This window comes from Mustela nivalis (genome assembly GCF_964662115.1).
Source record: "Mustela nivalis genome assembly, chromosome: 11".
NCBI lineage: Eukaryota > Metazoa > Chordata > Mammalia > Carnivora > Mustelidae > Mustela > Mustela nivalis.
In genome coordinates, this window is record NC_139030.1 from 99414395 (window position 1) to 99426670 (window position 12276).

The window sequence follows — 12276 nt, forward strand, 5'->3', positions numbered from 1 at the left end:
ATTGGGAGGGAGACAAACCATAACTGACTCTTAATCTCGCAAAACAAACTGAGGGTTGCTGGGGGGAGGGGGGTTGGGAGAAGGGCGGTGGGGTTATGGACATCGGGGAGGGTATGTGCTTTGGTGAGTGCTGTGAAGTGTGTAAACCTGGCAATTCACATAACTGTATCCCTGGGGATAAAAATATATGTTCATAAAAAAATAAAAAATTTAAAAAGAAATGTTGTAGGACCTAAATTTTTATTGGAAAAGTCTCTGAATAAGTGTCTTAATTTTTATAAAATAACCGACATGGTGACAAATTCAAGAATGGAAAAAGTTGGCAAAAGTTTACATAAATAGTAAAAGTCAAATTTTTATTGTTTTATTCAAAATAATATTATTTTGATATTTTAACATTTAATATTTTGAATTGCTTCAGAATTTCCATTTATTTTATGATTCTGTATTATTACACCTTAGCTGTATTTTCATCTACTTGATGTGCAGTAGTCTAGATAAAATAAAACTATTAATGAAAATATTTAAGGAAATACTTAAAAATCTAAATAATTACTGGGTTTGAATAGTAGGAAAAAAAAACTCCAAAAATGCACCAGTCTTTGATGTGGACTCTGTATTTCATTTAGCACCGTAATAATTCAAAACACATTCATTTTGAACTATTTTGCATATGCTCTGCAAAACTGTATGAAAATCATATTCCTATTTCATTCTTTGCAGTATGGCCTCTTACGGACATTTATAATGTGTGCTCAGAATGGAAGTGCAGGCATAAGTATCATTGTCTCAAAGCAGAATTCCTCCTAAAATATTTTATCTTCTAGGTTATTCCAGTATGTTTACTTTTAAGGATTAGGGAGGAAGAGGAAGTTGACTTTTAAAATTTCCAGTTCTGTCGCTTCTTGGCCTTCACTATGAAGACTGGATATTCCTACTCTTAAATGTTCTCAAACTAGCAACTATTATATGAGTAATTAAGTTACCTAGTCAGATGAGGTTTTTCTTTGTACTAACATTTTATATTTCGTGGGTAGAACAATGAAATAATGGTATCAGGTTTCTATTGAGATAGTTCTGTAAATAGTTCATTAATGAATAAGAATTCTAGAACTAGTACAACACAAATGAATTATAAAAACCAAATCTCTTTAAGAGTCAAATTGTGATTTGGGGAATTGGTGGATATATTTTCCATTTGTCAGGAGAATTCGATTTATAAACGCTTTGAGTAGTGAAATTAAGAAAGGAGAATCACCAGTTTACATTAGAGATATAAGCTGTGTTCCTTTGTAGTATTAAGCTTAAGAAAATTATTTCTGTGATTAAATGGTATATGATCTGATTTTCCATATCTTTAGAACTAAGTTCAGTTTGACTTTTTTTTTTTTTAAGATTTTATTCATTTGTCAGAGAGAAAGAGAAGGAAAGAGAGCATAAGCAGGGGGAGTAGCAGGTAGAGGGCCCTGGGATCATGACCTGAACCAATTTGACTGACCGAGCCACCCAGTTCAGATTGATTTTGTGACACTGTTTGACCCTTTCTGCAGAATTTTATATAGTAAAATAAGGTTTAACATTTAGCTTCATGACATCCCATTAGATAATTAAATTCCTCACTTAGCTCATAACCACATTTTAAGGATCACAATTACTTCTTTTGATTGTTGCTAAATGTGTACGAATTCTTATTTGAGATTAAGGATATCTTTAATCTTGGAGGAATTCTTTAAACAAATAGGCAGGTAGTACTTCAAATAGTGCCTAGATCCACTGGAACAAAATTTATATTTCAGAAATGTGAGTCAAGAATGAAATGTAGAATGATAGTATTCATTGTATCCCTGGGAAAGATAATAGATATTATTCCAAGTTGAAGGGAAAGGATTTGTGGTCAAATTAATTTGGAATATCTTGGTTTAAGCAAGTGCAGGCTTTATACTAAAGATTTCTCAGAGAGAGAGAGACAAACCAAGAAACAGACTCTTAGCTATAGAGAACAAACTGATAATTACCAGAGGGGATAGTTACCAGAGGGGTGGTTGGTGAAGGGATGGGTGAAATAAGTGATAGGGATTGAGGAGGGCCCTTGTGATGAGCACTGAATAATGTATGGAATGGTTGAATCACGACATTTTATATCTGAAACTAATATAATACTGTATGTTAACTATATTGGAATCTTAAAAAAAGGTTCTCAGCGCCTTTAATATTGAAATATTTTATATTAATCAGATTAATCTTTAAGAACTTTAAGTATCTGGTCAGTATTGATCCTACTTTGTTTTGTGTAATCTTTTCTTCCCTTTGCAAAATAATATGCAGATTCCATGTCAGATATAACATAATTAATAAGAAGAGAGAAAAATATCTCTTCTTTTCAAGACTTATACTTGAAGAGTAATTACATACAGGAAATTTTAGTTCTAGTTCCTTGGATTTTGTCAGAACTGATGAGAAAGTAAGGTAGAAAGAATGCTATGAGAGTAGGAACTAATTCAACAGACTAAATTAACAATTTGTCTTTTCTCTGAAGTGATTCTCGAACTGAGGTTTTGCAAGATACATACTAACTTGTATTAAATAGATTGTTGCAGAATAAGTGAGTTAATAATGTGCTGGATTGAAGTCTTAAAATTATTTCTCTGTGGTTTTGGGGGTGTTACAGAATCTGTTAGTGGAGAAAACCTCACTACTATAATATCCTCTGGTTATTGAGAGGGCTCTGCAATTTTAAAATTATTGTTACTTGTGATTCTGGTCGTAATCTGATACAATCTTTTCTTCACAATTGCCTAAAAATTTGAGACAGAGTTACTCATTCCTACTCGCTTGTCAACCCTGTCTCCATTAATGACTTCTAATTTCCTTGTATAATATAATCTCTGGTTTGGAAGATTTGACTCCAGAGAGTTACAATTTATATCAGAGCATGTGCTGCATAATTTTTCAAGTTTAACCTCTTAAACTTCATTCTACCTAAATGTCTGTATTTCAGATGGATCAGCTATCAGATGAAGAAATTGACCATGGAGCTGAAGAAGACAGTGATAAGGAAGATCAGGACCTGGACAAAATGTTTGGAGCCTGGCTAGGGGAGCTGGACAAACTCACTCAGGTTAGAAATAGTGCTTGAAAAATTGTTCGAGGATTTCAAGCCATCACTGTGTGCTAAAAAATTTACTGTGTAGACATAGGGATATGGATATAGGTTCCATTTTTAAATACTGCTAAAGGGAAAATGTCCAAACCTTTAACAAGTAAATAAATGTTAACTCTAGAACACAAAGTATTATATGGTTATTTAAAGGAGTCTCAAAACAAAAAAGCAAAACAAACTTAAAGCAGAGGTTCTGTTCCTCTGGAGGGATTATATAAAATCTGTTTGGTAAGCTGAGATTGCTGGCTAAAAAGGTTTAAAACCCAAAATCTAAGTCTAAATTTTATCAACTCTTATTTCATAACTTAAAATATGTGAATATTTACTACATTTTACATTTTATGATGTAAGTAATAGCCTCACATGCAAGTCTTTTCTATTATATAATTCTAGAATACTGACAAAATTTCATTTCTGGCTGCATTTTAAAACCATGGCAAAGCTTTTTTATCTTGTTTTACTGGATCTTGTGTTTTTAAAAAAGGTAGAATAGTAACTCTATGCTATTTCACTGCAGATGGCTTTTCTGCTGGTTTGGTACTTTTATTCTTCCCAGTATTTTAAATTCCTTGCCATATAATGTGAAGAGCCACTAACCAAAAAAGTTGGCTTGTAAACTAATACTGTGACTATTTTTATTTTGTTTTTGTTTTTGTTTTTTAATTGTATAAATCTGTCTTCAGAAACAAAACATATTAATCACTGGGTAATGGTGGCTCACTGCTAACAAGTTGCTTTTTACACTTAAGATGTTTCCAAAAAATGTTTTATGTACTTTATTAGTGGCTAATAAAGTTTGTTTCATTATTTTTGTTTACTACAAAGTGTCATCTGCACCCACTCATATCACACATACCTTGTTAATGGAATTTTCAGCTTTATATTATATCAAGTTTATGTTTTAAGTGGTTAATGAATCTTTTAAACTCGTTTCTAAAGTTTTTGTGTGTTTGCATTTTCTTGGAAGAAAGGTCAAAGCTTTTACCAAATTCTCATGATACTTGCCCCACACTCTCTACCCGCCCGCCCCACACTCTCTACCCACCCCCCCCACACAAAAAGTTTAAAAACCACCTACTAGGTTACCATTTCTTGGTGTTGAGGAGTATTTCTTTTGTTCTCTCAGCACTGTGGGCACAGCAGGTAATTATAACAAGTATGTTTATTTGAACTGGTAAATGGACTGAATCTTAGTATGTCCTCAATTATATTCAAGTTATTTAACAGAAAATATTAAACCTACCTATTATTTTTCATTTCTACTGGGAGAAGCATTGGGACTTTAATTGCAGCAGAAGAACAGGTTTGAGGTTGAAGAATTTCTTATTTTGTGAAACATTGAAATAAGGCAGTGAATGATTATGGATCTTCTTCATATGATAGCTTTGAAAAACTGGTTGGACACTGAATGGATTCATTTTATCTTGAGACAGATGAATAAAGAAGGCACAAATATAATTTAATTCCATGATTCTACAGACTGTCTAGCATTCCTTTTTATTTAAAATCTATTTGATAATGATAAATAGAAGTTAAAGTTTTAAAAGGCTGTTCTTAATACATGCAAATTTATTTAAATATACACTAACTACTGACCTTTTTCCTGAATTTCTCTGTTATAAGCAGCTTATATTCTTTATTATAGAGAGGAAGAGGAAAAGTGTCATTTAAAAAGGTGGCAAGATAACTTAACCAAGATACTCTGCCCTGAAGTATAGTATAATTCTAGACTTATCATAGGCAGTATCATAGCTGGGTTACAGTTTGTCCTCATCTTAATAGAGCTTGAGAAGAACGAGGATATTCCATCATTGTCTGAAGTTGTAGCCACTCTCTGTTAAGATCTTGGGTCTTGGGACTTCTAGGGAAGATGGGAGAATAGGAAGATTCTTAACTCACATTGTATCTTATGAATACAACTAGATAACCCCCACCTCAGTGTAATGACCCAGAAAATGACCTAAAGACTGGAAGAACAAACTTTCCATAGCTAAATGTCGAGAAGGAAGAAGGGCAAAGACACGAGGGAAGGGCATCCTGGGCATACAGAGGAGAGAGGAACAGACTCAGACAAGGGAGCCTGCATGGGGAAGAAGTATCCCCCTAACGTTTGGCTTTGAAAACTAGCCGGACCAAATTTTCCTTATCTTCTTACAATCAGTTGAGACTCAATACCTGAAACTTTAAAAATCAGTGGGGTTGGAACTGGACACAGTCACAGCAAGAGAGCTAAATAAAACAGAGGTAAATAATATGCCCAATAGACAATTTAAAGTAATGGTCATAGAGATACTCACTGGACTTGAGAAGAGAATGGAGGATCTCAGTGAGACCCTCAACAAAGAGATAGAAAAAAATAAAAACCAATCAGAGATGAAGAATCCAATAACTGAAATTTAAGATACAGTAGATGGAATAAATAGTAGAACTAGAAGCAGTACAACAGATCAGTGACATGGAGGACAGAATAATCAGTCAAGCTGAATAGAAGAGAGAAAAAAAATAATAAAAAATGAAAATAGATTTTGGGAACTCAGTGACACCATCAAGTGTAATAACATTTGCATTTTAGGGATCCCAGAAGACGAGCGAGAAAGGGGCAGAAAACTTACTTGAAGAAATAATAGCTGAAAAACTTCTCAAATCTGGGGAAGGAAACAAGAATCTAGTTCCAGAGGCACAAAAAGCCCCCAACAAAATCAATCCAGGGAGCTCCACACCAAGATACATAGTAATTAAAATGTCCAAAAGCGGTGATAAAGACAGTTTTAAAAGCAGCAAGAGAAAAGAGTTGCAAGCAAAGGAAACCCCATAGGCTCTCAGCTGATTTTTCAGTGGAAACTTGGTATGATATGTTCAAAGTGCTGCAAGGAAAAAAACGCACAACCAAAAATATTTTATCCAGCAAGGCTGTAGTTCAGAATAAGAGAGAGTTGCCCAGACAAATGAAATTTAAAGGAATTCATGACCATGAAGCAGGTCTATGAGAAATACTAATGGGGACCCTTTGAGTGGAAAACCATAAATAGGAATAAGGAAAGTAGGAAGCACAAAAGCAGTAAAATAAGTATATTTCTAAAAATCAGTCAAGGGACTCACAAAATAAAAGGATATAAAGTATAAACTTAGGGTTTAAACTTAGCATCAACTTATTATAGACTATTATATGCAGATGTTATATACAAACCTAATACACAAATCAAAAACCAGTAATAGATAGGCAAAGAATAAAGAGAAAAGGATCCGGGATACCTGGGTAGCTCAGTTGATTCAGCATCTGCCTTCAGCTCAGGTCGTGATCCCAGGGTCCTCGGATCAGGCTCCACATCAGGCTCCCTCTCCCTCTGCCTGCAGCTCCCCTACTTGTGTTCTCTCTCTTCTCTTTGTCAAATAAATAAGTAAAAATCTTAAAAAAAAAAAAAAAAAAAAAGAGAGAGAGAGAGAGAGAGAGAGAAGGGGATCCAAGTAATCATTAAAGCCAAAAACAAACAACCACCAAAATCTGACTCCAAACTGTAGAAAACAAAATGATGGTTAACAGAGGGGAGGGAGAACGGTATAATGAGCACGAAGTAACATATAGAATTGTGGAGTCACTGTATTGTACACCTGAAACTAATATAGTAGTGTGGGTTAACTAGAACTAAGATGAAAAAAATTTTTAATAAAAATAAATACGTAAATACAAAGGAAAAACTGATCTTGGACCTCACTCATTTTGAGTTCAGAATTGTGCCTTATCTTCAGGGTACTTCATGCCGAGAATGAGATTGATCAAAATCAAATCCCCTTGAGGAAAAAGTTAACAGAATTCTCTGCATTGAGGTGCCTGGGTGGCTCAGTGGGTTAAAGCCTCTGCCTTCAGCTCAGGTCATGATCCTGGAGTCCTGGGATCAAGTCCCACATCGGGCTCTCTGCTCAGCAGGGAGCCTGCTTCCTCCTCTCTGTCTGCCTCTCTACTTGTGATCTCTGTCAAATAAATAAATAAAATCTAAAAAAAAAAAAAAAAAAGAATTCTCTGCATTGTTCCTTTCTATTTTGTACCTTACCATGCTTATATTCATATATTTAGCTTATAGTGAATTTATGTAAAATGAGCTCAGTCGCTACACTTGATGTATTTGGAAAGATGTTCCCTCCAAACTAGGATGGTCTTAAATGGCTTAAATAAGCATTTATCTAAAAATTGAAGCAACTATGACCAAAATAACATGAAAAACAATTATACTTGTCTTTAAAACTAGAATCTAAACTTTGGTTTTATTAACTATTATATGACAGTTCACCTAATCAAATAACAAGCTTTATTTCTCTTTTTTATAATTGAAACCTGAAAATAATATGACTTATTAAACTTTCTTTAGAGTCTGGATTCTGATAAGCCCATGGAACCAGTAAAAAGATCTCCTCTTCGTCAGGAAACAAATATGGCCAATTTTTCTTATCGATTCTCCATATACAACTTGAATGGTAAGATGTAACTGGAAATAAAATATAAAATAGTATACTAAATTCTATAATGCAGAAGCAACGCAGCTACAGTTCCAAGTAGCTCAATATAAAAACTACATGCATAACTTGAACAAGTTCTTATATTTCTAGGTTTGTGCATTTTTTATTAGTTCAAATGATCACAGAAAAAAAAAAACTAGAGCATAACTGACATAGTTTTCTAGTTACTAATAACTGACAAAGTACGTACTCAACTGGTACCCCGTGACAAACTTACTTTCACTGTTGTATTTTCATTGGAATAAAGTCTAGTGAAATAACTTGTTAGTAAGTTTTAAATCGGCCCCTCTGGCCTTTATTTAATGTATTCTGCCCAATTAACTTTCTAATATTTGGAATTGACATAAAAATCTGTAATTTTTTAGGCTTTACATTTTTCTCTCTATGCTCCCAGCTCTTTAAGTATTAACAGCTCTACTAGGGCACTGATCATATTAACAACAGAAAGCCTATGATAAAAAGTTGCATGGGGGTTGTGGCTAAAACCCCATAGGACAGTATATGATCTTTGCATTATTTTAAATCTTTCAACTTATAATATTATCCTCCGTTGATTACTACAAATTTTAAAAGATGGACTATTTGCTTTTAAAAATTTCTGTGTTGAATTTAAAACAAAAAACCTCTTAGAAATAGTGTATTCGATAGGCTTTAGGCACAGTAAGATAAATTTTCTTGCTTCTTCGCTTGCATTCATTGACAGATTTATAAGAGAATGTATGAATTCTGATTCAGTGTATTCTGGAAACATCATGTACGTATTGTTCATTGCAGAAGCTCTGAATCAGGGAGAAACTGTGGATCTGGATGCCCTGATGGCCGATCTTTGCTCCATAGAGCAGGAGCTCAGCAGTATTGGTGCAGGAAGTAGTAAGCGTCAAATCACAGAAACAAAAGCCACTCAGAAACTACCTGCTAGCCGACACACATCAAAACATGGCACTTTGAAAGGATTGTCTTCTTCATCTAACAGGATAACGAAACCATCACATGCCAACTACTCCCTGGATGACATCACTGCACAGTTAGAACAGGCTTCTTTGAGCATGGATGAGGCTGCTCAGCAGTCTGTACTAGAAGATACTAAGCCCTCAGTAACTAACCAGCACAGAAGAACAGCGTCGGCAGGCACAGTGAGCGACGCCGAAGTGCGCTCTATTAGCAACTCCTCTCGCTCCAGCATCACCTCCGCGACCTCCAGCATGGACTCTTTGGATATTGATAAAGTAACACGCCCTCAAGAGCTGAATTTGACACATCAGGGGCAGCCAATTACCGAGGTAGGTAGAGGAAACGTTTTTTCCTTTAGTACTTTAAAAAGGAAGGAATGGTATTTTTAATTAACTAATTTTTTTCTACATTGAAAATTTGTCAGGATTCTTCTGAACTAAGTTTTAAAGTCACTGCAGAAGGAATATATTACCAGATACAGAAATGTCAATGATTAAGAGAGTTTCTTCATTTTATTCTTAGGCTATTTGAAGCCCTTGAATTAATATCAGTTGTTTCATATGATTAAAAACTTGAAATGTGGATAACATTTTGCAAAGCTGTTGTAATTGTTATAACAGTAACTCCTGTTTAGTGTACGTTTATTATAAAACAACAACTTGAGAAAAAAATGCCTACCACCGCTATAATCCTCCAGGATTCTGTTTTATTATCAGATTCAGGGTACTGTAGTGGAAAGAGCCACTGGGCTTGGAATCAGAAAACTGGGTTCCAGCTGTTCCCTTTGCCACTCACTACCCACCAGACTTTAAATGAGTGATTCAGCCTCTGCAAACATCAATTTCTCATAAGTAAAATGGGTCTAATAGTACGTGGTCTAATACTCAAACGGTGGTTCAGGTTATCAAAAGTGATAATATATTATGTGAACAGGTTTTTAAAGGACAGAGTTCTTCTGGATGTGATGGGGTGAGGGCAAGGAAATGAATTTTTGTTAAAATAACTTTAGCGAAAGCTGAGTTTGGTGTAGGTAGATTCTTTATCGAATATTTTTGTCAAGAAGACGGCAGTATTGTTACAGGGTAGCAGCAAGAAAGAAGATCAATGTGGGTAAAATAAAGCCAGCCTTCTGTTCAGTTTATGTTTACAATCCTGTCTACCACAGGGTAAAGTAATCTACTTATGAATGATCTTGTAAAACACAGTTTAAAGAATTACAGAGAAATTTAAAATTTACACCTGTTACTCAACATTATTAATTTTTCCCCCCATGGATTTAATTTCATTAGATTAATTTCCATCAGTTAGTAACTCTGTAGCCATTAATGTACTCAGTTTATTCTGGGCACTGTGAAACAAAAGAAGCATGAATCGTGGTGGTTTGGAGATAAATATGAGTTTAACTGCTTGTGAAGAAAAAGTATATCAATCTAAAAAATAAATTGTCACTTATTTAATATGAAGGTCATCTAAGTGATATATATTCTATGAGAACTTAAAAATTTTTTTCTCTCATATGATACCTAAGGATTATATTTAACACCAGCTATGTAGTATGTGTCATTTAGGTCTTTCAGATTTTCTTGTTGGGATATGAGCAATATTTTTTTAAAGGCATGCTTTCTTGGTTATTCTTTGTTTTGAATGTTGATAGTCCTTCTTTCTAATCAGATTATTTTGAGTTGGGTCAAGACGCATGAGGTCAGGTGTCCTCTCCCAGTAAACTTTTCAGTTGTGACCTAGTGGTATTCATGGACAAAGATACCAGTGTTATAATGTTTAAAATAAAGTTCGGTGAGTAAACCAGGAATAAAGCAGGAAAGGAGGTGAAATCTTCTCTATCCGTCCTATTCTTTTGTCTTGTTTGGATGAGTAGAAAAGTGGGTTAGCAAACCTGAAGCTTGCTTTAGTGTACTTTTTTATGGATCTGGTCTGTTCTTCAAATCAAGAAAACCAGTTGAGGCTTACTAGATCCCAAACCCATGTATCCAGTTGTCCCTACACTCGAATATAATCTCTAAGAAATATTTTAATTACTTTTGCATGTGTGGAGTTTAAAGAGTCAAAATAGTTCTGTGAGACTTGTTACAGAAAACTTTGCTCTACATGTGCACACACATGCCATATCCTCTCAGAGGTCAGAACTTCCTACTCTTAGCTGATTCTCAGGGTTTTTAACTCTGTGTCATTAAACTGTAGTTATACTGGTATTTCTTGATATTTTTCAGTTGTGTGTGTCATCTACTGACTTCCCACTCTGGAAGATTAGGGTATAGACACCTCTTCTTTAGACAGTTCCTCTCCCTTCTCCCCTTATGCTCCCCTGGCCTCCCAATTTATTTTGGTTGGTTTACTACTCAGTTTTTATATTATCATGACTATGTACATGCATGCAGTTTGGTGCTAAACTATATGCTTTTATTATATTTCCTTTCTGCGACATTACATTTTACTTACCTGGAATTAATAATTGTCTTGAGATTTTAAAATGTATAGGTTTTTGGTATGTTTATCACTGTTTCAACTCCAAACTTTCCCCACTTGATTTCAAGTCTCTTAGTTCAAACAATATTAGTGTTCTTTTAATATCATCTTAAAATTCTTTGCTGTCTTTCATAGTCTTTGCTCTAGTATCTTTCTTAGGTCTTTTCCCTCAGGTGTGTGAGCTGCTCCAGAGAATACGATTCCTCTATCCTCCTGCATAGAGGGCATATGTCAGCTGTTCAGTGCTTTTGCAGTCCATTGGGGAAAGAAGACTTGCAGTGTAAGGTGGTCCTCAGTGTTTAGTATGTGAACTTCCATCTAATCTTTTTAGGTCAGGATTTCTCAACATTGACTACTAACATTTTGGGCTAGATAATTCTTTGTTGTGGGAGCTATCTTGTGCCTTGTAAGACATTAGAAGCATCATTGGCATCTCTCTTGTCCACTAGTTGCCAGTAGTGTACACACCTCCTTCAGTTGTGACAACTAGAAATGTCTCTAGACATTGCTACGTGTTCCCCATATGGCAAAAGTCCCCTGAGAATCACTGCTTTAAGTAGAAAAGATTATTAGCAAGTCCTAACCCATTTTCTTCATGGAAAATGATCTTGGGTGTTTTCCTTCTCCTGGCATTTTTTCTTTTTTTTACTATAAACTTGACTAATATAGACAGTTTCCAGGAAATATTGTACACTATAAACTGACTCCTGATTGGTGAGTGCATATGGACCAGAAAGACTGTGAGTGAACTTAAAAGAAGCCTATGAAAAGACACAGACCTTTGTTTCCTGGTGTGAAATTTATCAGTTTTGTAAGTGAACCTAAATACATCCCTTGAGGGTTCCTAGAACCTGCACTCATTGGCTGTTAAAATATACTGCTGGTTCCTGTGGAGTATGAAGTTTCCCATAGCCAGGGTGGTTTCTGTACTTACCGCCATGATTTTTGTGCCTTAGAATGGTGGGCCCAGAAAAGGATTCTGGTGGCCTGTATAGATTCTTTTTAAAGATACCATGTCTCATGCTAGCATGCTTTATCTTTCTGTAGAACTAAGCGAACTTGGTGCCAAGCTATGGCCTTTTGGGTCCTGTGAGTGACTCTCAGTCTGAACCTGAGACCCCTGTTGGTCTGCAAGTAAAGGAAGCAATCTGTGAGTGAACTGTTTGCTT

The 12276-nt window shown here is 35.0% G+C and overlaps 1 protein-coding gene across 8 annotated transcripts in view; it reads left to right on the forward strand.

The window, feature by feature from the left end:
* Window positions 1–12276, forward strand: part of RAPH1 (Ras association (RalGDS/AF-6) and pleckstrin homology domains 1) — a 116142-nt gene that overhangs the window by 36821 nt on the left and 67045 nt on the right. For all 8 annotated transcript variants that reach the window (XM_082688850.1, XM_082688855.1, XM_082688849.1 and 5 more), the window contains exons 2-4: window positions 2999–3118; window positions 7525–7630; window positions 8447–8952. In XM_082688850.1, coding sequence (XP_082544976.1) covers window positions 2999–3118; window positions 7525–7630; window positions 8447–8952 — 732 coding nt within the window. The remainder of the gene's footprint in view (window positions 1–2998; window positions 3119–7524; window positions 7631–8446; window positions 8953–12276) is intronic.